The sequence below is a fragment of the Salvelinus namaycush genome, chromosome 30, assembly GCF_016432855.1.
Source record: "Salvelinus namaycush isolate Seneca chromosome 30, SaNama_1.0, whole genome shotgun sequence".
Classification (NCBI taxonomy): domain Eukaryota; kingdom Metazoa; phylum Chordata; class Actinopteri; order Salmoniformes; family Salmonidae; genus Salvelinus; species Salvelinus namaycush.
The window spans coordinates 27,069,070-27,095,972 of NC_052336.1; the positions used below are offsets into that span (position 1 = coordinate 27,069,070).

The window sequence follows — 26,903 nt, forward strand, 5'->3', positions numbered from 1 at the left end:
TGGGTTAAATAACTAAATGTGGCAATGTTCAGAATGAATCAAACCACCGTTTTCTTTCTTTCATGCGTAAAGGCTCTCAAAACCTGTTTTTTACGATTCATAAATACTTTCCTAAACCTAAATAATCTACAAAATCTGATTTATTTTTTAAATCCACCAATTGGTGCTGAAACAGATGAATATGCATATATTTATATTCTTGTGAGTCTGACAAAATTAGAACTTAAAGGTACACCGTATTTAAAGGGATGGCTTAAGATCGATGTGCTGAAAAACCTATTGAAGGAAAACTCTACGAGAAAATCTGTTGGCCAGCAAGTGGGAGGGTTTTCAGCGGCTGAATGAAATGTATTCAGCGCGCGCAAGGGAACCACGCCTGCAAAGGCAGTTATGCACCTGCATAAAGTAAGTCTGAATGACAACTACTGAGAAGTGCGTAGGAAAGGCGTGCATAGGAAAGGCATCCATTTCCTGAGTCTCAATCCGCCCCTTGGTGAACTGTCAGCAAGAGTGTTGATATCACTTCTCGTTAGTGAAATGGACTCTAAATCTACACAGCGACTGCATAGATTCTGTCACTGTCAAACGTAGGTTAGCACAAATATATTTAATTTGGATAGACACACCAGGCTCTTGATCGCCCCTTTTAAGGATGCCGCCATCAACTAGCCTCGCTAAATACAAAGGAAAAGGAAGTCCCTTTTGATTTATATGGTACTTAGCAGAAACCCCACAGAGATGGAACTCTTTCATTTTCTCACTTCCTGGCTCCTCCTGGAGGGGGAGGCGGGTATTGGCTCCAGGTTTTGCTATCCGTCCACCTTGAAACCCTCCTCCCATCCCCGTCAGGCCACTCAATTGCTATGAGTTTATCAGTGTGGGCCTCCCTGCATGTGACTTTGGCTAGATATCAAGTGTATGACTGTGAGGCGATAATGAGGTAGCTACCCATTACTGTCTCTAATGGATGCCCAGGGGCCCCAGAGGGGCCTTGTCAGTGGTTCTGTGTTCTACAGCCTCCTGCAGTACCTGTGTGCCAGGACGACACGGTAATCACCTCCATAGCACAGCTAGAGCCACCCCCCCCCACTCTTAATTGTTCTCACATTCGCATCCTCATGCACAAACTTAACTATTCCAGACAATTCCAGTCTCAGACTGTTATTTAGTTCTTTCCTTCTTAAAACAAAGTTTGTTTGTTTTGTCTTTTTTTTTTTTAACAGTGGGCAGCATTTGTTTGGACTAGACCTTTGAAGGCTGTTGTTCAGGAAGTTAGGCGGTACTGAAGTTGTATATGATAATCCTCTTCAAATAAAACTGCAACAATTAACTGGCCCCAAGTTATGTAACTCTGATATGCAAGTGACGCTGTTTGGGGCTGTTTTTTGTCTCTAATGGCACAAAACCCAGCTGCTGTGGACCGACCTTGTTGTTGGATATCTCCAAAGAAGTATGTGAAATAAGAAAGTATGATGAATGTATTCGGTTCTTCCTGAACTCTTGCAATTATATAGCCTTGTATTACCATCCCGATGGCCGCTGTGGAATTCATGTAGTGAAACGGAATGTAAGCTCGCAAAAGTTCCTGGATGGAGGTACGGGGCTAGCAATTATAATACAAGACGGAAAATCTCCCAGTAGGTTTTGATGCTCAGGCATAATTGGTGGCGGTCCCAACAGTTTTCTAACAGTACATACCATTCGGTTCACGGAATGCTGAAAGTAGTTTATTCTTTGTTTTCCACCACTAGATGTCAGAACATGCAACTAAACGAAAAGAAGATATGCTTTTAAACCTGAAGTACACTTTAACTGAGCCTAGAAATAAATTCAATGTCCATATTAAACTGTCATACGATGGTCCAATAACGTACTTTGTACATAATGCACCCTCATGCTTGCTGACATACAAGAGAATTCCAAGGCTGTTTTTGATAGGCTTAAGTGAACAATCCTGTCGTTCAATTTGCACATAGTTTAGCTTCATTCTGGACATCACACTCAGACTCTCTCTGGCTAACACTGAATCGAGTTAGGCCCCCGATGTTTCACGTGGATCTTGAGGTACAAATGATGTTAGCTGTCATAGCTGAGGTTAATACTCTATGCTCTCGTCGCTGATACCAAAATATAGCACGCGGCTGCTACCACGTTAGGCAGTTGTCTCGGTTGCCTGACACCTATAAAGAGCTTAGACAACCTCACTGTTGCAGAGTGAGGAAAGCAAAAGAGGGGGGGGGGGGGGGGGGGGGGAGAAGAGGAAGAAGCCGAATTGAATTGGAGACAGACTGTTCCAGGGTTGCTAGGCAACAGCACATTCCTCGGTGGAGAAATCTGCCTGCTTTTCTCTCTTTCCGCCTGTAAAACTTGCTGCTCAGAGCCACTTTTTCAATTCACAAATCTCAGCCTGATGGTCCACGAGTCTTTCACTTCTGTTCTGACCGCTATAGAAGGCCCTGTGAATAGCCCGGATATTCATGATCACATAATGTGGTTTTGATGCACTCACTGATACATAGCGTATCTGCTCTCTCACCTGCTGCCCAGTTGTACTTTAGGCCTAATTGCCTGTCTCTAGTTTAGCACAAATCAATGGGCATGGGAACAAATCACAAACATGTCACCAGACAGTTTGTCCTCTTGCAGACATCAAATTTAGAGAATTCTTCCTCTGTTATTGTGTTGTATTGCTATTTGGTTTACACACTTCACCTACTTTGACAGCCGTTTCAAAGGGGTTTGAGTTCACTAAGTGCATTGGACTTTGCGTGGCACTCTATGAAACACAAGGCATCCAGGAAGCCCAAGTCTAAAATATCCTTGATCTATTGCCAACAAAAGGAACTTCCCCCAAACCATTCTGGGTTCGAGTTGATAAATGGACACAATCCGTTAGTCTGTCTCTTGTAGCTTGTGTCTATGAGCTAACTGTGGACCTAGCTGTAGAATGGTTTTTCATGGCTCGATCCCTGGGCGCCTGCAGCAGTGTTTAACAGCATGTTGTCTCTCATCTCTCCCCACAGCTATCCCACTGGGACTTATCGTTGTCCCGGGAGACAGTGACCTGGAAACATGCCGCTCCCACATCGAGAGGCTCCAAGAGGTGAGAAATTAAGGAAGAGGGGGGGGGGGGGACAGCGAGAAGGGGACAGAGGAGAGAGTCTGGGTTGATGAGGTAGATTGAACCCTGGGTAAAGGAGAGGGGTAAGCTGATGAATGACAGGGAAGACTGAGCGATGGGGGGACAGGAGAGCATGATGAGGAGATAAGAGGCAGAGAACATAAATACAAAGGAGCTGGGAGGACTCAGAAATGTCTGTAATGGAGGACAATACAGGCAGAGAGTAGAAGAAGACTAAAGGGGGTAGGACTGAGCTAATGCCATAAGAGGATGTGGGAAATAATTCTGATGAAGTTGTGAGCGTGCAAGAGATGAAGGAAGAGAGTAGGTTAGAAGAGGAGGAAGGAACTTGCTGATGTCGAGAGCAATTACTCGCAGGCTGGTCTACGGTGGCTCATCTGGACAGACAAGCCCAAAACTGTCTTTAGGATGGGAAAGGATTGCATGTGTGGTTGTTTGTGAATGGGGGAGACTGCGATTCTGCCAGAAAATGTCATCCTTGCCCCTCTAGCTACCTTGCTGTCCCTTTTGGCTCAAAACCCATTGAAATAAATAGCGCAGGAAATTTGTTGGCGATTACCGGCACCACCTCTTTTCAATCATTTGATTATTATATTCCTCCTTTTTTTTAACCCTAATCCCTCAACGGCTGTCCCTCATTTGTTGCTGTTTTCATCAGCTCATGTCGTAAGAAAAGGCTGAAATTAAATTTAGGTTTTGTCTGCCACTAATGGAGGCTTGAAGACTAAAATACTGTTGCAGAATGGTAATTGCTTCTGTAATATGTGTAATCATCCACTTTCATGATATGTTACTCTCAAAAACATATGTTCACCAAATAATAAAGTAGGACTCATAGCACACAACAAAATGGCATAAATTGAGGGGGGGGATGTTTCTCCCACTACGTTCAACCCATTTTCTGCAATCCAAAACCAGTCATTATAGTAGCTTCAAGACGAGATGCTTATTTTCCTATCCGCATGTGGTGATTTATTTTGGGTAGGGGCATTAGACAGGAAGGAGAGTCTCCATTTGCGGGATTACAGTGTTTTTGGGGCTATTCCACAGGACTTCATCTCCATTCATCCCTCCTTCAAACGACTGGTGCTCCAGGTTGGTAAAACGAGACAGGACATGGGAGTCTGTGGCATGGAAAGGAACAAGTCTGAAAAGGAAACATTCCCCTAAATTAAAAACGACCTTTTAGATCACAGATGACATTTTACATGGACATTTTAGTCATTCAGCAGACGCTCTTATCCGGAGCGACTTTCACAGACGGAGAAAACACAGACGGAAACAAACAGACGGAGCAAACAATAACATCAAATATAATCTAATTCAAGAACAAGGATGAGGCCTTTTATCATTACCATGTTGTTTTCTCTGAGAACACACTGTTTGAGTGCGTGATGCGTACTGTAGGCTTAAAGTCCGAAGAAAACACTTGTCAAACCTGTCCCTCCCTGTGCATAACCGTCAGACACGTACGGCACAAAGACAGCGCTGCAGCCACATGGTTGCATTAGGTGTTTTACTTGGAATTGTGTGTTTGATCAGCTCTTCCATTGCTTATTTTTGTCTCCCAAGAAAATCATCTAGAGCACAAATATACTGCTCACGTCCTGTAGGTCCTTGTTGGCTTAAAAACAAATAAGCTGTGCAATCGGTCAATGGTGTGTGGCATCAATATTCAAATATCACTTTTACAAAGTGATTTCACCACATGCTCTTACCCAGAGAGCGAGAGGTTGTGGGTAGATGCTGAGACTGGCCGTCTCCGGTGATAACCACACACTCCTCCCAGCAACCCTGGCCCTCCTTTAGATCCCTATTCACAGCTTAGCCAAACCGTCTGCGTAATGGGAATAGCTGAATAATAGAGGCTGTACTTTTCTATCTGTAGTGGCCCTGTTCCCCTATGCAAACCAACCCAAATTTGTCCCTCTGGGAAGAGATTTTCTCCTTGTTCCTCGGTGCCCTGAAGCATGTTTTGATGTGTTTGTACTTGTGTTGTGAGTGTTTACTCTCTCTCCCTTTCTGTGTGCATGAGAGACATTGTAATCGGGAATATGTTTGCCTGTGATTTTTGTATGCAGCAAGCATCCAATGTTTAAGAAACTGCTTAAGTTATGGTTGCTTTGGCTATGTTATTGCAGTTAGTAATACTTTTGCTGAATATAAGAGAGCACCACGACCTAGACCAGTTAGTGGACTAGTTGATACTGTCTCGTTTGGTGGTTGCATGTTTTGGGTTCCCTGTTCGAGACCATGAAAAGTCTGGTGTTCCTTAGATTGGATACCTTGTGCACACGATTGTCTTTATTTGTTTGTGTGGGTGTGTGTGTGTTTTTCTTGTAGGTGGTATCCAGTATTTGTGCTCTAAGCTAAGCATGATCTTTCAGCGTAGTTCCACAGTGCATGTATCATAACATTCTGTACACTGCTATCCTCCGGTTCCCCTTGGAAGTTAGATGGACTGGTCAAGTTTACCTTTAGATGGGAAATCAGTAGTCGGTTTTCTTGACCACAGTTCAACTGATCAGGAAAAACTCTCAGCCCTAGTTTTAGCCTATAACTATAACTTGGGCCTGGAGTTTTCCTGTCCAAGGCATGGCCCTAGAAATGACTTCTGTAGTTGTCGTCACATTCCAACAGGTCTCTTTCAGTCTGTACATTGAATAGACAAATGCCCTTTTGTGGCTTGCCTCAGCCCATTTTCCTCTAAACATTCACTTACCTTCAATATCAAGTTCTGAAGAGGATTATGTCAATGTATCTCATTGCATAAGGTCACTGGACTATGGTACCTTTTTAGAAAAGCTTGGGTTAAGTACAGTTCAGCCAATGCACAGAACAGTGACCAAGGAAGGAATTGTTGGTCTTCGGACCAAGGATTCTGTGACTGAGGGGGGAAAACACCTGCCCTCTTAAACTCATGGAACAACTGCCCTCTTAAACTCATGGAGGAGGGGTTAATATGCTGGACCCTTTCAGTGAACTCACTGCCCAGAAAAGTACTTTTCATTACAAAAAGCCTGTCTGAACACAAGACTCAGGGCCTTTAAATCTTGCCCTACATCCAGCAGAAAAGGTTTTTTATTATTTGAGTCCTCCGTTTCTTTTCAATGGACCAGTAAGTTGGACAAAACAGAGTCAAGGCCTTCCAGTCTCATTTAGGTTTAGTCTAAAGAGCAGGCTGTTGTGGAACTAATCTCATTGGTCCCATTTCATTCTCAGGAGGATGATGGAGCTAAATCAAAGACCCCTTCCTCGCAGAAGCTTTCGCCAAAGTGGTGCTTCTTGGACTGTAAGTACCACTTCTTATAAAGAGCGCTGCTATTGATTCCTTACACTTTCTAGAGTGAAGTATTCCTCTTGTGCCTCCTCTTTTAGTCCCCTACCTATCTTCAACGTTTTAAGAGAGAGCGCTTCACATAATCTGATCACTGCAAGTGGGAGCCTCCTGTCTCTTACAGGTCACTGTTTTCTTGGTTCATTCACCACAGAATTTCATGTTTTGTCAAAGGTAGACTTAATATGATAGAACTGTGCCATTTTTCTGACCTTACGATTAGTGCGCCAGTGCATTTCTTCTGCAGGATAAGGATTCACATTTACATTACAAGCAAATATGCACAGCATAAATTGAGTTAATGTTCAAAACACAGGTTTTGAGGATCATTTGAACATTTTGTTTTCGATTTATTGTTTTGAAGAACTGAAGCTAGGTAGATCAACCTACGGAACATAATTGGACGCAGCCGTGCTGCGTTTCTGTGTGAATTAGGCTCTGCCAATTCAATTTAACCGAGCTCCACATTATCATTCATTTAGATCAACAGCTCTCGTGCAAAGATACAGAAATCAATTCAATAATACTGTCACTGATTTGCTTTGAATGTTTCTGCTCTGTTGCATAGCAGAACAGGAATCTTCTGGGCAGACTTCATGCTTGCCTGTGAGATATACTTAAGCATACAGTTTATCATCATTCTGTCAATAATCTGTAACAATTGTCAGTGATTCTGCATGTCTTGTGAATCTATGGCCCTTTACGTCTATCCAACTCTTTTCTTGTTGAGTTTTATCAAGCCATCGTTTATTCCACTGACAGTCCACAGTTCCCATGAGAGAAAATGTATTTTGCAGTATTATGAATGACATGTCATGTGCGTTGCTAGGAATAGCTATGCATTGCTATCCATAACACAGTTTACATATATGATGTGCTCTTGCTGCTCATCAGTCACTCTACCAGCAGTGAAACTCAAAATCTTCCATCTCCTCACACTGGACTGATATGATAGCTGATCTCTGAAGGCTATCATTGTTTGAATGCTAAGTTAATTCACTTACTAACTAGTGATAGTTGGTAGAGAACGGAGGGTGTTAGAATCTACAGCCAAAATGTTCTCGAGCTTTTCAAAGCTGAATTAAATCCCATAGCTGCTCCATTGAAATCAGGACAGATGAGCTTCTATTCACTGGTAATAAAGCAGCCCAGATCTTAAAGCTCAGTCCAAAAAAAGACAGTTGTAAAGGTCTCGTGTGGAGAAATTCTAATTGTTTTCTCTCTCATCAAAACAGCATGGCTAATTCTTGATTAGAAGCATAGCAAGTGAAATCCAGCTGTGTTCTGATATGACTGATTATTTAATTAGTACGACGGGGGGAACCACATCATTATTTTTGATACGTTCTGATAAGGATGAAGAATGAACACCTTCCCAGATATGTAGGAGAAGCTGAGAAACATGCAGTACACAGACCTGCCTTTAAAAACCTTAAACAAATCTAATCTTCTGGGCAAACTTCATGTGCTTGTCTGTGAGATATTCTTAAGCATACAATTTATTTGAAAAAAGTTGGGTTATTCTGCTCAGTGAAGCTGGAAGAAATTCAATTTGCAGCGTCTGTGGAGGACAGAGGGGTCTTTTTCTTGGCACCTTTTGAGAAGAGAGGACGAAGCCTGGCAGATCGACTTAATTCCAGTGCACACCTCCTTTGAGTCTGCTCCCACTGGGCTAGGGAAGAGCTCACTTCCACTTCCTCAGACAGAATGGCAGCGTGAAGCTTAATTACTGGTACAGTCCAACAGTACGGGGCTGGCGGCTGGATGGAGGGGAGAGGGGTGAGACAATTAATTTAGTGGAAATTCTGCTGACTGCTGGGAGATGACCATCTGTAGAAAGTATTTGATCACTAGACCACAACCATGTAAAGAGGTTTTCCCCCACACGTTACTTCCCTTGTCTTAGTTTTTACCCTGAGATGTAGTGTTGTCCATACTCATGAGTCTTTAAAGAGTGTGTGTGATTTTCTTTTGAAGAGCACATACAATTATATTTACATATGATGATATCCGGTCTCCTGTGAATCTGTTTGTAACTAGTTGGCTGGCGACAGTGTGAGATGATCGGTACAGTCCCCCAACACCCTGCAAACTGAATGCGTCTTTTGAAAAGTCAATGGGTTTATCATAACTTGCATTAGGGTTTGTCCACTGGTCATTGCCTAATGACATGGTTTGTAAATCTTTTGTCATTTTGTCTCATCTAGAATTACACCCACTACCAGAACCCTTTGACTCTCCTTGTAATGTCCCCAAGTCACTGGGCCAATTATGTGTCCCTATTCTCCTACTTGTTCTGTTGTCATTATACAGGTTACCCATCTTTTCCTTCATTTAACAACATGTGGCAAAGGCGTGGTGCGCTTCGGAGCTGGTTGTAATCAGGTCAACGCTTTGATTAAGCTCCTGCACAGTTACCAGCCCTCTCTGGCCTCATTAGAACACTGTGTGTGTGCGTGTTTATGCGTACATGCCAATGTTCATATTGTTTACTCTATAAATCTCGTACTTTTTATACGTTTATTTTTTGCCCTTCTTGTTTTCCTTCTAGCCACAACTGCAGATCGTTTTTACAGAATTGATCGTGCTCAGGTGAGTGTGTGCCATTTATAGATAATAATACATTCAGTGATGGAAAAAGTATCCAATTGTCATACTTGAGTAAAAATAACGATACCTTTTTAATAGAAAATGACTCAAGTAAAAGTGAGTCACCCAGTAAAATTCTAGTTGAGTAAAAGTCTAAAAGTATTTTGTTTTAAATATACTTAAGTATCAAAGTACATGTAATTGCTCAAACATATACAAATATACGGTATCAAAAGTAAAAGTATAAATAATGAGATATTCCTTATATTAAGCAAACCAGATGGCATAATTGTATTGTTTTTTCATTTACTGATAGACAGGGGCCCCCTCCAACATAATTTACAAACGATGCATGTGTGTTTAGTGAGTCCGCCAGATCAGAGGCAGTAGGGATGACCAGGGATGTTCTCTTGATAAGTGTGTGAATTGGACCATTTTCCTGTCCTGCTAAGCATTCAAAATGTAATGAGTACTTTTGGGTGTCAGGGAAAATGTAATGAGTAAAAATAACATTATTTTCTTTAGGAACGTAGTGGAGTAAAAGTAATCAAAAATATAAAAAGTAAGGTACAGATACCCCAAAAAACTATTTAAGTAGTACTTTAAAGTATTTTTATATAAGTACTTTACACCACTGAATACATTGATTATGCAGAGTAATGGAACACTTATAACAAAAGCAAAATAAACAACAAGTAACATTTTCAATGGCCATTAAGATCTGTACATAAGTGGTTATGGTTTCTCTCTCCATAACAGGAACACCTAAACTATGTGACCGAGATATCCCAAGACGAGCTCTTCATCCTGGACCCTGAGCTGGTCATCACGGAGACGGTGAGCACCTCACCAGGGATGCCTGATCTGGTTGATTCTTCTGGTGAATTCCCAGAGGCATCAAGCAAGTTTGCCTTCCCGTCGTCCTCCTCTTCTCCTCCCCCCTCACCGGGACCCAGGTAAGAGAAGCAGCTGCTGCTCTCAGCTTCTAATTTGAATTTCTGTTGGAGATAATTTTAGAGCACTAGATAAAGGATGAGGCAGCTCCACTGGAGCATTATGGGGGTTATAACAGTGAATGCATACCAGGTAATTTACTGTGAACCAGTCTGTTTTCAAGTGGTTTCCAGCGGTGCTGTTTTGACAGGCTGAAATAGTGTAGTAATAATCAGACTGGAGTGCCCCAGGTCCAGGACACAAAAATAAAGGCTAAGTAAACCGTGGGCTGAATCTGTGTCTGGACATGAACGCTATAACACAATAAAACTGCACACTCCTCATGGAGACCATGCTGATTTTGCCCTGCTAAATTATTACTGAGGCGGTAGGGTTGAATGCAGAGGCCATGCTCACCCATTAACCCCCCCCCCCCCCCCCACACACACACATTAAATATATTAATCATTTAAGTTCTAACCACTGGACTGTCTTCATAATCACCCTAGGAAGGAGAAGGGCCATACTCACCTGGATTCAGAGTGACTTTAGAAATTCTCCACCTCATAGCATGGGACTGTGTCAGCAGGGGAGAAGATCCAGGGTTGAAATACCGTTACTGTAAGCCTTACTACAGTACACGCGTCAACTTAACAAAGAGAGAAGCCCGGCCATTGTCTGTTCATGGCTGAACAATACAAAGTGTTCCCTACGTTGCTAACAGTTTGGAAAATGCATTTAGCTCCACTACTCCACTACTAGCTGTATGTTCATCTTTTTAGAAGAAGGACGTCTGTGCGCCAGGTGTGGATATTTCTGTAATTTTCCCACAGTAAATCCCCTGCACATTTTGTAGCCCTTTGTGAATGACTCAAGCAATGCACACGGAAAGAGTCAACCAAGTTATTCAAGTAATACCATCGTGTTAAAGTGTTATACAATTGAACATGAGGAGGAATACACTGCCGTGATGAGCTTGTCTTTTCATATCTGCTGTGCATTCATCAGTATTTCCTAGAATCATTTTCAACATACATTAGAAGCTGTCAGTCATTTAAAACCTTTACATATCTCCCTGTCAGTCTAGCTTATCAACTTTTATTGCTCTTTATGCCGTTCATATTGTACAGTAGAGGATTTTCTGTGGAGTTCTGTTCTACAGTAAACTTCACCTTAGTTGGAAGTCTCTCTTCGCTACACTTTAGCTCGGGCCCCTGTCCCCCGTCCATTTAGGGATTTAAGGAGCGTTTTGATGAAGAGGGGGTGTGGCGACAGGTTCGTGGAGTTCAAACATGGCAGAGGCAGATCCTAACCCGACCCACACGTTCCCCCTCCAAAGTAAACACGGTGGGACTATATCTGAGGGCGTGTGGGATTGTAGCCTCTTTCTCCCCCTCTTCCCGCTCTGTGGTCTATTGGCACGTCTTCTACAGACTGTCTTTTGATGCTTTCAAAGCAGAGGCCACATTATTTTTGCCATGTTCTCTCATGCTGCTGGCCGGGACCTGAAATAGAATTCCTAATAAAAGGCCATTTCGGATCCGTGACAGGCTGTGGCAGGGGGGTTTTTGGGGGTCTTTTTCAGGTCCTGCAGTAGTCGTTAAAATACTTGGAAGAGGAACACCTGGACAGTGATGTTTGGAAGTTGCACTGTGTTGGAGGCAATTTGCCATAGATGAATGCCACCTTAGTCTCTTGGCATTGTATCAAATTATCAAAGGAATTTTTAAGACGATGAACATCCTAACTGTTATATTATTTGCATCCTTTTTTTCAGAACCAATTCATTTGCTGAACTGATCTTGTACCATTTCTTAACTATTCCTGCCACTGGCTCTGAAGATCCCTGGCTTCTTTGTCCTCCTTTCCCTAATCACAGATCAGTTTAAATGTACAGTTGAAGTCGGAAGTTTACATACACTTAGTTTGGAGTCATTAAAACTCGTTTTTCAACCACTCCACAAATTTCTTGTTGACAAACTATCGTTTTGGCAAGTCGGTTAGGACATCTACTTTGTGCATGACACAAGTCATTTTTCCAACAATTGTTTACAGACAGATTATTTCACTTATAATTCACTGTATCGCAATTCCAGTGGGTCAGAAGTTTAAATACAGTAAGTTGACTGTGCCTTTAAACAGCTTGGGAAATTCCATAAAATTATGTCATGGTTTAGAAGCTTCTGATAAGCTAATTGACATAATTTGAGTCAATTGGAGGTGTACCTGTGGATGTATTTCAAGGCCTACCTTCAAACTCAGTGCCTCTTTGCTTGACATCATGGGAAAATCAAAAGAAATCAGCCAAGACCTCCACAAGTCTGGTTCATCCTTGGGAGCAATTTCCAAACACCTGAAGGTACCACGATCATCTGTACAAACAATAGTACGCAAGTTAACACCATGGGACCACACAGCCGTCATACCGCTCAGGAAGGAGACGCGTTCTGTCTCCTAGAGATTAACGTACTTTGGTGCGAAAAGTGCAAATCAATCCCAGAACAACAGCAAAGGACCTTGCTGCAGGAAACGGGTACAAAAGTATCTATATCCACAGTAAAAGGAGTCCTATATCGACATAACCTGAAAGGCCGCTCAGCAAGGAAGAAGCCACTGCTCCAAAACCGCCATAAAAAAGCCAGACTATGGTTTGCAACTGCACATGGGGATAAAGATCGTACTTTTTGGAGAAATGTCCTCTGGTCTGATGAAACAAAAATAGAACTGTTTGGCCATAATGACCATCGTTATGCTTGGAGGAAAAAGGGGGAGGCATGCAAGCCGAAGAACACCATCCCTACCGTGAAGCACTGGGGTGGCAGCATCATGTTGTGGGGGTGCTTTGCTGCAGGAGGGACTGGTGCACTTCACAAAATAGATGGCATCATGAGGATGGGAAATTATGTGGATATATTGAAGCAACATCTCAAGACATCAGTCAGGAAGTTAAAGCTTGGTCGCAAATGGGTCTTCCAGATGGACAATGACCTGAAGCATACTTCCAAAGTTGTGGCAACATGGCCTAAGGACAACAAAGTCAAGGTATTGGAGTGGCCATCACAAAGCCCTGACGTCAATCCTGTAGAAAATTTGTGGGTAGAACTGAAAAAGCGTGTGTGAGCAAGGAGGCCTACAAACCTGACTCAGTTACACCAGCTCTGTCAGGAGGAATGGTTCAAAATTCACCCAACTTACTGTGGGAAGCTTGTGGAAGGCTACCCAAAATGTTTGACCCAAGTTAAGCAATTTAAAGGCAATGCTATCAAATACGAATTGAGTGTACTTCTGACCCACTGGGAATGTGATGAAAAAAAAAAAAAAAAAAGCTAAAATAATTTCGCTTTCTTAAAATAAAGTGGTGATCCTAACTGACCTAAGACAGGGGATTTTTAATAGGATTAAATGTCAGGAATTGTGAAAAACTGAGTTTAAATGTATTTGGCTAAGGTGTATGTAATCTTCCGACTTCAACTGTATATATAAAAAATAAAAATAAAAAAGTGGATTTTTGGGGGGGGGGGGGCATGTTTTTAAGGTAAAACATCCCTGAATTGTTCCTGTTCTCTCTCCTTCCTCCCATCTGCCCTTCCTTCTGCCCTACTTTTCCTCCATCCACTCCTCTTCCTCTCTGTGCCCTTTCCTCTTACCATCAGTCCCACCAGCCCACAATCGGACAGCGAGGCCATGGCCGTCAGACACAAGAAATCCCACTTCTTCTTCTCTCCCTCCGGCTTCCCCTTTCCTGTCAGGAAGAGGTATCGATCTGTCCTTCCTTCCTGTTCACCTCTCCTTTCCCCCTCCTCAACTTACCTTGTCCTCCCAAGATTGTTTACTCAGCCCATGGACATTTCTCTCCCTATAGCCATGCAAGATTCCTTTGAGTTTTCGTTTGATGTAGCAGGGGTTTCTGGGTCCTTGATATAATCCTCTAGAGTGATCAGCACACTAAGTCCAAGATCTTTGTGGGTGGAACACATTCAAGCTCATGGACAATAAGGTTTACACCGGCAGAACGCAGTTTAACAGCAAAGTGTGTACTGTTTTGCTTTATTTTCCTCTAAATATAACATTTGAATCATTTGAAAATAGATGCTTCTGTAAGCTATGAGTGTGTTGCCAGGGCAATCGGTTTGATTTAAAATGCAAAGTTGATTGTGTGGGCTGGAATAGGTGGAGGAGGATGAATGTGGGAGGTGATGAGCAAAAACCCAGCGTTCCCTCTGGAATGGGAATGAGTACAGTGCCAATCTGCCTCACTGCTTGTGTTTCACTCCCACCTTCTTTAGAATCAAGATTCTATTTTACTTTATGAAATGGAGAAAATCACACAGGCTCACAATAGAACATCACAACTGAGATCGGGGGTGAGAGGTGCTCACTCCCAATCTGATTATCCATTTGGCATTTGACGCTGTTGTCTTGTCAAAGCGGGATTTGTCTCCATAAAGTTGTTTGTTTGCTGCTTTTTTTGTTGTTGTGCCATAGCAGTCGAACTCTTTTCAATAAATGTTTTCATCTTCATGAGCAGGCAGCCAGAGAGTAGGTTCAGCTCCAAACGAGACATGGGGATTTGGCCCGGCTGAGCATGGGGTTAGCCTAGGTTAGGTTTAGGGTTTGGGGGAGATCGACGAGGTCTAGGTCAGGGTCAGATCTATAGTAAGAGCGATTAGATGACTAAACACACATTCATGAGTCGTGATGCTCTCGAATAATATTGTCATTTCCTGTGTCCAATGCTCTTCCTCTGTCACAATGGAAGCTTTGTTTTAGTACTTCCACAGTCCTGGAAATAACATACAAACTAGTCCTGCTGTGACTCTTTCTTTATTAGTTAAAGATGTCAGCTTTAGATCTTATGGAAAACAGTCTTATTCATTTGATGTCAGAGGCTATCATCGTCTTTGTTTGTCATATGATCAATATTTCATAAATCCCCGATCCGATTTGAGCAGACAATGTGTATGCAGCTGTGCACATCTCTGCACACAAGTGCAGACTGTTCACTCCTGAGAATCTCTACATTTTCTAGGCTCTGCACGTCCCTGGTTCAAGTCCTGCCAATCAACTTTTCCCCCTGCAAAAGCATCACTATTTTAGTGAGTTTCTGACTTTCCCCCTAATTGATCTGAACAGCATCCCCTACTCGTATATTCCAAAAGATTTGACCCATAAAAATTTGAACAGCTTTTGCATGTTCTTTTAGCATTGCAGACACTTTTCCCTGTATGCTGGGTGTCTGCTCTTTGTTCCTCTGGTCCTGGTTGGTAGTCAGACAGACTAATGTGATGAATGTGGGAGAGGTGGAGCAGGTTGGTGGTAGATAGACAGACCCAGGCACCACAGCATATTTCGGATCATTGCTCTCCACAACAAGACCCCAAGCGATTTAAATAATGATCCGCACCCCACTTTCTGCTCTTTTGTTGCAGCTCTTCCGTTCGAATGGAATATAAAAAGACGTTCAATCATACTAGAACCAAGCCATTATTGGTTTCATTAACAATTTAACACAATTTTATTATTTTAACACTCTTTTGACCTTATTGAGGGGAAATAAGCTTCAAAGCAAGTACTGTTAGGCGCTGGATGACAGGAACATATATATTGCATGTTAGTGTCTTCATTAACTGCAACTTTCTACCATTAGGAGAAATCTTATCATCTACAGTATCTCGAACCGTCTTATTTGTTCTTTGGACCCCATCATTCTATAATTCTGTCTCATATACACAAGCGCTCTCTTTTGCTTATGCACTCTGCTCCCAATGGTGGGTAATGTTTTGGTTTCAATCTTCCAAAATGGGTTCATCTATACAGATTATTTTTTGTGTGTATTTGCACTAGATCCCCCAGCAATATAAACGCACTTTATTGTTATATATACGGTGCCCACCTCTGATGTACCCTTGCTTTATTTTTATAACAAGAAAAGGGTGAAATGTTTACCGCGCTTCAGGACCCAGCGGGAATAGAAACGGTGGTCTAACTACTCTGACGTACCATTATGTATTCAATGTGTGACGCCCTTCTAGGCCATCTCGAACCTCGTCGTAATCTTATTTCTTATACATACTGTATCTCTCTCTCTCTCCCCCTCTTCTCTCTATTTCTCTCTCTCTCTTTCTCTCTCTCTTCCCCTCTCTCCTTCTCTCTCACAGGATCACGGAGCTCCAGAAGACCACTCAGAGGAAGCGAATATCCAGCGACAGCTCGGTGGTGGAGGCACTGGCACACAGCAGCTCCCTCAGGTCCAGTAAGCCTGCCCTCACCAGGTGAGAAGAGAGACTAAATCGCAGGGCCCCCTTCCCCTCCTACAGAGGCAGCCGCCAACCTCCCAAATCACATATTACAGCTTAGATTTTTGTTCTTGTAACACACTTCTATCTTTGAAGCTACTTAACATAGAAATTCAAACAATGCAGCTAGCCATACTAGCCTCCCACTATGCCATTGTAAGAGGGCTTTAAACACCGTGTTTAACTTCCACTGTGTGTAGGTCCGGCAGTGCCAGACCGTTTTAAGCCATGGCCATATCCCTGGCAGGGTTTGATATGCTCAGGAGTAGAATGAGGCTGGGTGGAGATTTAGCCAACCCTCATTATCGGACAGAACCGGTGTAGCCTCCATTCCCTTTCCTGTCACGCCCGCCTGGACTGAATAGGAAGGGGTCGGACATTAGTAAAGGGTCTTGCCTGTGACACTGTTAGAGTATGGTTCCATGCAGGTGTACAAATCTACTTAGGCCAGGAATTGTTCCATGACGTAGTCTGCGGTGTCACTGGGTCAATAAAGAGCCATACTGTACCATTCCAGTTTTTTGCAAGGAAATGCATTCTTCACAGTGGAGTTGTACGTATTTGTCACGGTCCATCATTTCAGAAAAGTGTTATGGTTCACCTCCGTGGGTCTCGTGAAACAGAGAATGACAAACAGTGAAATGCTGTTTTTTTTTTTCTTCATTGGCAAGCACATGAAAACAAACAGTTTTTGCTTTCATAATGTCATCCATTCTTAAGTGTTTATGAACTGAGAATGGTTTGTAGGACTTGTTTTTAGTGCTGCTCGTGCTTTGTTTATATTACCTCCCTATATTGGGGCCAGAGAGAAGGAGGGAAAATGGCAGTGTATAACAGCATCCGCCACAGACTCGCCCTTCCTAATTGAATCTGCCATGAAATATATAGACATTAGGCTGCTCTTTGATATTGTGGCCACGCCAACGGCAGGGACTGTGAGGCTCCATGGTCACTCGTCACCACATACAATACAGGCACTGGATCCCATTTTGCCATGGCACAATGAAGGTAAAATTGGAAAATTCAAAAAGAAGGGTTGGCTAGCAGCGCTCCATTGCCGTACCTATAGCACTGTAATGGTCTTTGTGCCTGAGCCGGAGTGGGCTGTGAAAATTGAATACAGTTACAAGGGGTGAAGCGCTACTCCTCCTTTGAGTGAAAGTGCTCTTGCTGTAAGTTCTGCATACCGCGAGTCGTATTTTCAATTTTGTTTTTGCAGCTGATGAACTTAAGTCAACCGTACCATCTCAATGCCAATAACACATTCTCGAAATGAGGTTTTGTTTGTAGAGGCTTTCCAGTTGTTTCTGTTTTTATTGTTTATCTTGCCTGTTTACACATTTATAATTTATCATTTCTGTGTTCATCTGTTTAGTTTTTTTGGTCCATCCATTTTTTTTTTTTTTAAATGTTGTCTTAAAGGGCTGGATGTATCCATCGGTCTAACACTACTGCAGCTGATTTCAACCCAACATTGAGGTGAGATCAAAGCCCCCTTTCACCACATTCACTTACTTTCTCTTCACCAAGTTACTTTCTCAATTCTGCCCTTTGCACACTCTGTCACACAAGAATGCATTTACTTAGCAAAGTTTCTGATTACTAGTTCCTTGGTCTGGAGTCTATACAATATCACAGACGCCAACGCAATGTGCCAGACGTGTCATGTTGTCCAGTACTATCCCAGTGAAGAGAGAGAATCAGATCTTTGAAACTGAATTTTTTAAAATGTTGTGTCATAGTAACATTGTCCTTACAATGGTATCACCTTCACGTCCCAGCTTGGCAGGATGCTAGTGAGAATGTGGGGATGGCATTCAGCTGCCGATGGAACCATATGGCACAAACAGGCCCATGTGCTCCCTCTCACTGTCACCGTGCCCCATCCCCTCTTTACATACAAATAGCACCATTTGGACAGCTGAGAGAGAGAGAGGCACATCCTCACATTTTGATTTTACAATGAATTATGTGTCATTGTTTTGCCACTCGTGTTTTTCAGCGACGCTAATTCACTGTTGATTGAGTCTCGTCTGGAGGCAGATTTGCATGATGGATCCTCTCCATGTCCACTGAGATGACTAATGAGAAGTTACATCTTCTGAACGCTGTCATGTGTGCAGCACCGCAAAGCCACTCTAAACGCATGAAATTACCCAGAATTTTAAGTTTTGCTTGTCAATTCAGTGATCTGCCAAACAGACTGATTAATGTATTTTGTAGCTTTTCCTTGCCAGATATTTTCCTGTGTTATGCTTCCCTGTCGTGCAATTATAATTATTTCCAATGTCGTAATTCATTTGAGATGTAGAGCTTTTTTTGTTTCTTGATGTCTGGGTAAAATGCTTAGGATGCTAGCAATGGTTTTGTTTTCATATCGAATGGGTAATTAGTCAGTTATCAGCTAGTCTTTAAAGAGGGGGTATTTGAGCCTTGATACAAAGCAATTCACTGTCAGCTTTTCTTCTGATGTTTTGTTCAACAAATCCGCTTAAATGAACATGTAACATCGACTGAGGCGGCGTTATAAGCTGTCACATTCATGTTCTTTATTCACTGTATTTTGTAACGATAGTGCTCAACTGAGTGTAATGCATGTTCCTAGAAAAGGAGGTTGTTATTTGTAGAGTGTGTTTTGGCTGCATGGACTGTAGAAGGAGGCAACAGAAGATGTAATCGTGTTGATTTTGGACAGCAGCTCCCTTCTCAGGGCACCGCAATCAACACATGTATACAGTATGATGGAAACCTTGTATTTACCATTCAATAAATACTGTAGGGAGCTCTGGTATACCAGAGCGCACAGTCCAGCATGCATCAAAACATCCTGAAACTTTGCTAAATTAACGATGGTAAGAAAAGATGGCATCCCCATACCATTTTTGGCTCAATGTTTGCGTTTCGAAAGCTCGATGTGCTGAACCGAACCACTAGGTCCTCTAATTGCCTATTATACCTTATTCTGAGACCGGTAGTCTTTTCTCACTTACACAGGAATGTACAGACTGTTTGCATTAACGATCTCCGAGGTGACAAATTGTTATCAGCTTATGGCTTCTAAGGCTTGCTTTTCACTTCCTAACAAGAAAAAATGATCCCCATTTAAAGCTACAATTTGGAGTCTGTTTTTCTGCCTAGCTGCAGCCCTGCCAGTTGGCTTGGACCAGAATAATTCATTTGAATTGACCGTTCAACAGCAGTAAATCTTGCGGCTTGTGCCTTTTTAAGGTCAATCCTGTTGCTTTGTCTTTAGCTCAATTGATTAACATTGTCTATAGTCATGCAGGCAACCTTGATTCTATGACGCGGATCAGTTGATGTCTATCAACTGCTGGGGTCGTTGTGGCGAGGAGAAGGAAAGGGGGGATGAGATCACATAATGAGTAACCTTGCCCTGAGACCTGAAGAGTCATGTTTATTCCCAGAGCTAATGCCTAGGCATTAGTTTTACTGTGGAAGAGCACACATAAAAGCTTCTGAAGTTCTTCTCCCTGTGATTGGAGAATAACTGTCAGGTTGGTGGTGATGTATGTGTCTGGGCTGTGGAGGCTGGGCTCCACTATAATTATGAGGTGAGCCAGATATTCCAGTAAACTGTGTGTAATCTGCCCTGGATCTCCCTCACACTGACAATCCATTAGCGACAGAGGCTAGGCCAGTGGTTTGGGGCTTGATGTTGCCCAACACATCTTAGCTGCACATTTTGTTCCCACTCTCAAAGGAAATTGCTGCCAGGGGCCCAAGGCTTGAACATATACTTTGCCTGCTATTGTTTGTGATCACTTTTTCTTTATTTTAGTCTGCTTCTTGTTTTCAGACTAACATATAGATCTTTTTTTTTAAACGTTTTCGTGAAGTGTGGGTGAAACTGTGTGGTTTAACTACATCAAAGTGCACTTTCCTCTTAAGATATGTCTTTCATACATGTTTCTGTTTCAGCAACTGTATCACACACAATACGTGGCCTACATATACATACCACATGACTGGCACTCTCGCTTTCATCGAATGTGGCACAGTAGCTGTTCCCTTCACGATGAGCTTATGATCCCCTGAGCTTATGAACACTTTTGCTTGCTGGCGTCTGCCTCCTCCACAGTCAAACAGCCCAATAACTAGTGATGGGGGAAAATTCCCAGCCCTACCAATGACGTGTGCTGGTAACAGCTGACAGGAAGCCAGCCGCCTTTTGTCAAGAGTTTTAAATATGCAACTCTAACAAGACGCTCAACGTCTTTGATCAAAGATGTATCTAGGGAGTGAGACTTGTAGTGAGGAGTGGATGGAGACAGACTGGGTAATTGCGGGAGACTCCTGGGCTGATGAGAGAGACTGTGGGCTCTGTGTGGTTAATTACCTCTAACAGGGGAAAGCAGGCACATTAGTAACCCACAGACATATAGGACTCCCAGACCTTGGGGAAAGACTTGTTACAGGGATTCTTTTCTCCTCAGATTTAGCATGATCACAGTGTGTTGCTTTGCACAGCAAGCATCTGCTCTGTTGTGTCTAATACGGAACCCAAACCGGCTGCGCGCGTGCGCCATCGTGCATTTTATTATTTTGTCCCCCTACACCAAAAGCGATCACGACACGCAGGTTAAAATATCAAAACAAACTCTGAACCAATGACATTAATTTGGGGACAGGTCGAAAAGCATTAAACACGTATGGCAATTTAGCTAGTTAGCTTGCACTTGCTAGCTAATTTGTCCTATTTAGCTAGCTTGCTGTTGCTAGCTAATTTGTCCTGGGATATAAACATTGAGTTGTTATTTTACCTGAAAAGCACAAGGTCCTCTACTCCGCCAATTAATCCACACATAAAACGTCCAACCGAATCGTTTCTAGTCATCTCTCCTCCTTCCAGGCTTTTTCATCTTTGAATTTATATGGTGATTGGCATCTAAACTTTCATAGTATTACCACGACTACCAGCAAAACAGTTCGTCTTTCAATCACTCACGTGGGTATAACCAATGAGGAGATGGCACCTGCTTCTATAAACCAATGAGGAGATGGGAGAAGCAGGACTTTCAGCGCGATCTGCATCAGAAATAGAAAGGAGGTCTATTTTAGCCCTTGGCAACGCAGATGCTCGTTGGCGCGCGCACAATAATTGAATAACATGGATTTCAAAATTGATTTCGCGACGCTCGCACACGCGACGTGTCCGGTCTGGTCAGCATGTAATTGTATTATTTTTCAAGTCCAGGTGATTGTACTGATCTAGGTTTCCAATAGATTAGACCAGGGCTCTCCAACTCTGTTCCTGGAGAGCTACTGTCCTATAGGTTTTTGCTAATCTAACGCACCTCAGTCTAATAATTAGCTGGTTGATCAGCTGAATCAGGTGAGTTAAAACTGGGGTTGGGGCGAAAACCTACACGAGGGTAGCTCTCCAGGAACATGATTAAAGAGCCCTGGATTAGACCCTTTCTAAAAGAGTATACTCTGTCTGATGAAGATTTTCTTTCGAATTCACTAACATTTTCCCAAACAAGTACAATTACAGCAGTACTCCACCTGAAAATCAAGATGGGTTTGTTTTGTAATAATGCTTTGTTTATTCACCCAAATCTCGTAATCTTTTAATGTCAATATGGCTTTACTAAATGCTTGCTTAGCCATTAATCCTCCATTTGGCAAATCTGACCATAATTCTATCCTCCTGATTCCTGCTTACAAGCAAAAACTAAAGCAGGAAGTACCTGTGACTCGCGCAATACGGAAGTGGTCAGATGCTACGCTACAGGACTGTTTTGCTAGCACAGACTGAAATATGTTCCGGGATTCAAAAAATGGCATTGAGGAGTATACTACCTCAGTCATCGGCTTCATCAATAAGTGCATCGACGACGTCGTCCCCACAGTGACCGTACGTACATATCCCAACCAGAAGCCATGGATTACAGGCAACATCCATATCGATCTAAAGGCTAGAGCTGCCGCTTTCAAGGATCATGACACTAATCTGGACGCTTACAAAAAATCCCCCTATGCTCTCAGACAAACCATCAAACAAGCAAGCGTCAATACAGGATTAAGATTGAATCCTACTACACCGGCTCTGACGCTCGTCGGATGTGGCAGGGCTTGAAAACTATTACGGACTACAAAAGGAAACCCAGCATCAAGCTGCCCAGTGATGCGAGCCTACCATTTGAGCTAAATGCCTTTTATGTCCGCTTCGAGGCAAGCAACACTGAAGCATGCAAGAGAGCACCAGCTGTTCTGGATGACTGTGGGATAACGCTCTCGGTAGCCGATGTGAGTAAGACCTTTAAACAGGTCAACATTCACAAAGCCGCGGGGCCAGACAGATTACCAGGACGTGTACTCAAAGCATGAGCGGACCAACTGGCAAGCGTCTTCATTTTCATCCTCTCCCTGACCGAGTCTGTAATACATACATGTTTCAAGCAGACCACCATAGTCCCTGTGCCCAAGGAAGCAAAGATAACCTGCCTAAATGATTACCGCCCCGTAGCACTCACGTCGGTAGCCAAGAAGTGCTTTGAAAGACTGGTCATGACTCACATCAACAGCATCCTCCCGGATACACTAGACCCACTCCAATTCGCATACCGCCCCAACAGATCCACAGATGATGCAATCTCAATCGCACTCCACACTGCCCTTTCCCACCTGGACAAAAGGAAAACCTATGTGAGAATGCTGGTCGTTGACTACAGCTCAGCGATCAACCCCATAGTAGTCACAAAACTCGTTCACTTAGCTAAGGACCCTGGGACTCAACACCTCCCTCTGCAACTGGATCTTGTACTTCCTGACGGGCTGCCCCCAGGTGGTAATTGTAGGCAACAATACGTCTGCTACGCTGATCCTCAACACTGGGGCCCCTCAGGGTGTGTGCTTAGTCCCCTCCCTGTTCACCCGTGACTGCGTGGACAAACACGACTCCAACACCATCATTAAGTTTGCCGACGACACAACAGTGTCCGCCTGATCAACGACAATGATGAGATGGCCTATAGGGAGGAGGTCAGAGGCCTGGCAGTGTGGTGCCAGGAAAACAACCTCTCCCTCAATGTGAGCAAGACAAAAGAGCTGATCATGGACTATGGGAAAATGCGGGCCAAACAAGTCCTCATTAACATCGACGGGGCTGTAGTGGAGCGGGTCGAGAGTTTCAAGTTCCTTGGTGTCCACATCACCAACGAACTATCATGGTCCAAACACACCAAGACAGTCGTGAAGAGGGCACTACAACACCTTTTCTCCCTCAGGGGACTGAAAAGATTTGGCATGGGTCCCCAGATCCTCAAAACGTTCTACAGCTGCACCATCGAGAGCATCCTGACCGGTTGCATCAGCGATTGGTATGGTAACTGCTCGGCATCTGAACGTAAGGCGCTACAGAGGGTAGTGTGTACGGCCCAGTACATCACTGGGGCCAAGCTTCCTGCCATCCAGGACCTACATACTAAGCGGTGTCAGAGGAAAGCCCAAAAAATTGTCAAAGACTCCAGTCACCCAAGTCATAGACTGTTTTCTCTGCTACCGAACGACAAGCGGTACCGGAGCGCCAAGTCAAGGACCAAAAGGCTCCTTAACAGCTTCTACCCCCAACCCCCATAAGACTGCTGAACAATTAATCAAATGGCCACCGGATTATTTACATTGACACCCCCCTCCCCCCATTAGTTTTTTTTACACTGCTGCTACTTGCGGTTTATTATCTATGCATAGTCACTTCACCCCTACCTACATGTACAAATTACCTCAACTAACTTGTACCCCCGCACATTGACTCGGTACCGGTACCCCCCGTATATAGCTTCGTTATTGTTATTTTATTGTTGCTTTTTATTATTTTTTACTATAATTTATTTGGTCAATATTTTCTTAACTCTTTCTTGAACTGCACTGTTGGTTAAGGGGCTTGTAAGTCAGCATTTCACAGTAAGGTCTACACCTGTTGTATTGTACAAATTTAAAGTTGTACAAATTTAAAGTTTGCTCTGATTTGGTAGATGACCATTATAGTATCTATTCAAGCGGGGTTTTTTATTCTCAATTAATACAATGGTCTCTGACCCTCTAATGTTCTTTATATATTAACACTTTTCATACCCATTATTGTTTACCCCTTCTGCTCTGCGCTAATAACAACGATGAAGAGCCAGTCTTTAGGCCAGCCTGAGAGAGGTGGGGTTGACCAGTCAGTAGGATAATCTGTCTGGTCAGTACAGGGCCTGCTCCTCAGACGGTCAGTCTCAGCTTCACTGTTCCTGCCTTTGTGCGTTTTGATGTTAGCCTTGTGTCAATTCTCAGTGGATTAGTGTGGGGGATTTGGCTTCTGGCAAACAGACAGCTCAGCCAGGATCAGACAGTAACATAACCTGGAGTGACAGCAGGGAGGCCCAAGAGCTGCCTCTCTGTCCACTCACTCTGCCCTACTGACACTGCTCTCTGTGTGTGTGTGTGTGTGTGTGTGTGTGTGTGTGTGTGTGTGTGTGTGTGTGTGTGTGTGTGTGTGTGTGTGTGTGTGTGTGTGTGTGTGTGTGTGTGTGTGTGTGTGTGTGTGTGTGGCTGAATCAGAATGGAGGAGAGGGAGGGGGAGCTCTTTTGGCTGCAAACACACGTATTAGAATATTGTACCTTGGGCTAGTTGGCAGGCAAGGGACGCCTGGAAAAACAGAGCAAATCAAGGGACTGTCTAATTAACCACACCACCTCTCCTCTGAACCAAAACCATGCAACCGAAGCAACTCTTTTTTTGGGACATTTTGTTTTGGGGATTTGATCTGTTTTAGGTTTTTTCCTATCATGGATGTTTGCTATGAAAACCCAAGGGATGCAGAGAGGTGGGCTTTACATGCATTTTGTTTTGTAGACAGATACGTGAACTGTTTGTTTTGTATTGCTTTAATCGTGTCTTGCTCTCTATCTCCCCCAGGTCGGAGAAGAATACACTGTGCAATACAGACAAAGGTAAAACAAACACACTTTGAATTGTTGCACTAGGTGATTACAAATTGACGCTGTTAACTTAGCAGCAAGTGGATGTGGGTAAATTGGTATCCACAATCAAGGTTTAAGAAACTAAAATCCACCGCAAGCTAATTCCTGTCCGAATTAAGTTTCACTATGAATAATGTCGAACGATAAGAGCCTGATGCTTTTTTGAGCTGGATTCAAGAGGTGGCTAAAAAATGTCTTAGCCTTTGTGGCCCTGCTTTAACAAAACCCCGGAAGTTCACCTGCCATCATGCGAAGGGTTTTACACCGCAAAAAATTATTGCCACTTAAGATATGCATTTCACAGCATTTGAACTAGAGTGCTGCGGTGAAGGATTATTAAAATTCACAGGAAACACATTAGCATTCAAGTCCATCCCTCACGAAGATTCTGGCGTGAGCCCAGTCAGAATATATTCTCGAGACCTGACTTGGCATCTCTCGAGTTGTTTTCTACAGGACAAAAACTAAAATGTCCAGTAGCAGCCCCATTTCTAATTATGGTTGTTCAGCTCTGACAGCAGGATTCTAGAGCTGTATCTTCAGACGCAGACGTCGTGGTAGCAACTGTTTGACTTGCAGAGCTGGCTAACTGAGATTTGTGAGAATGCTGTGGGGAATTTTGAGTTGACTGTTTTCCTGCCTCGACGGAAAACATGCAGATGGGTGGATTCGGGGTAAATAATCTACAAAGGGCATTTTGGTGCTTTGAACAAGGATTTGCCATATTGAGACTGAACCCAAGGACTCTACAGGCGCTAATGTGATTATCCGTGTTAATTTAAATCGTTTCATGATCCAGTGTTTAAATACTGAGTCTCTACTGAAGGCAGCATCATGCATCTTGCTCTCGTTACTGTCCATGTTAGCTGAGTAAATAGATTGACAATGTTTTTGCTCATCAATTCAGTTTGAGGTTCCTTTCCCAAGACTGTCAGTCTTACATAAGACATACAGAACTAAAACCAAACAAACAAGTGCCCCATAAAGAGCTATTCATGAACACAGGCACACTGCTCAGATCTGTTTCTTTCCCCTAAGGACACTGTCATGTATTATGGTCTGATATTGTTGTGACTACTGAATCTACGGCCTCCTCTCATATCTCTACCTTGCAGTGTCACAGGAAGTGTTGATTGAATGTGTGAAGCGCAAAGACCATCTGAAGGTGAGTGGGAGCCACAGTGGCCAATGGATATGCACACTGCATATACAGTACCAGTCAAAAGTTTGGACACCTAGCCTCCCTTTGCCTTGATGACAGCTTTGCACACTCTTGGAATTCACTCAACCAGCATCACTGTTTTGGTTACTACATGATTCCATATGTGTTATTTCATAGTTTTGATGTCTTCACTATTATTCTACAATGTAGAAAATAGTACAAATAAAGAAAAACCCTTGAATGAGTAGGTGTGTCCAAACTATTGACTGGTTCTGTAGGTATACATACTGTATAGTGAATGTAGGCTCACTAATTGATACATTCAACAAGGGAATGATGATCACTTTTGTCATGACTTAACCTCAGGGTAAGCATTTCTCTGGTCGGCAATGAATATAAATGCAGTCTATTCCCCCATTCCTCTGGACATGCAGTCACTTTCCCCACTCCTCCACT

The 26,903-nt window shown here is 43.1% G+C and overlaps 1 protein-coding gene across 2 annotated transcripts in view; it reads left to right on the forward strand.

Annotated features, from left to right (window-relative positions):
• The window catches only part of LOC120024934 (diacylglycerol kinase zeta-like), a 115,455-nt gene that overhangs the window by 81,128 nt on the left and 7,424 nt on the right, over nt 1–26,903 (forward strand). For both annotated transcript variants that reach the window (XM_038969305.1, XM_038969304.1), the window contains 8 exons: nt 3,024–3,103; nt 6,365–6,434; nt 9,031–9,071; nt 9,828–10,024; nt 16,160–16,273; nt 17,720–17,776; nt 25,221–25,255; nt 26,401–26,450. In XM_038969305.1, coding sequence (XP_038825233.1) covers nt 3,024–3,103; nt 6,365–6,434; nt 9,031–9,071; nt 9,828–10,024; nt 16,160–16,273; nt 17,720–17,776; nt 25,221–25,255; nt 26,401–26,450 — 644 coding nt within the window. The remainder of the gene's footprint in view (nt 1–3,023; nt 3,104–6,364; nt 6,435–9,030; nt 9,072–9,827; nt 10,025–16,159; nt 16,274–17,719; nt 17,777–25,220; nt 25,256–26,400; nt 26,451–26,903) is intronic.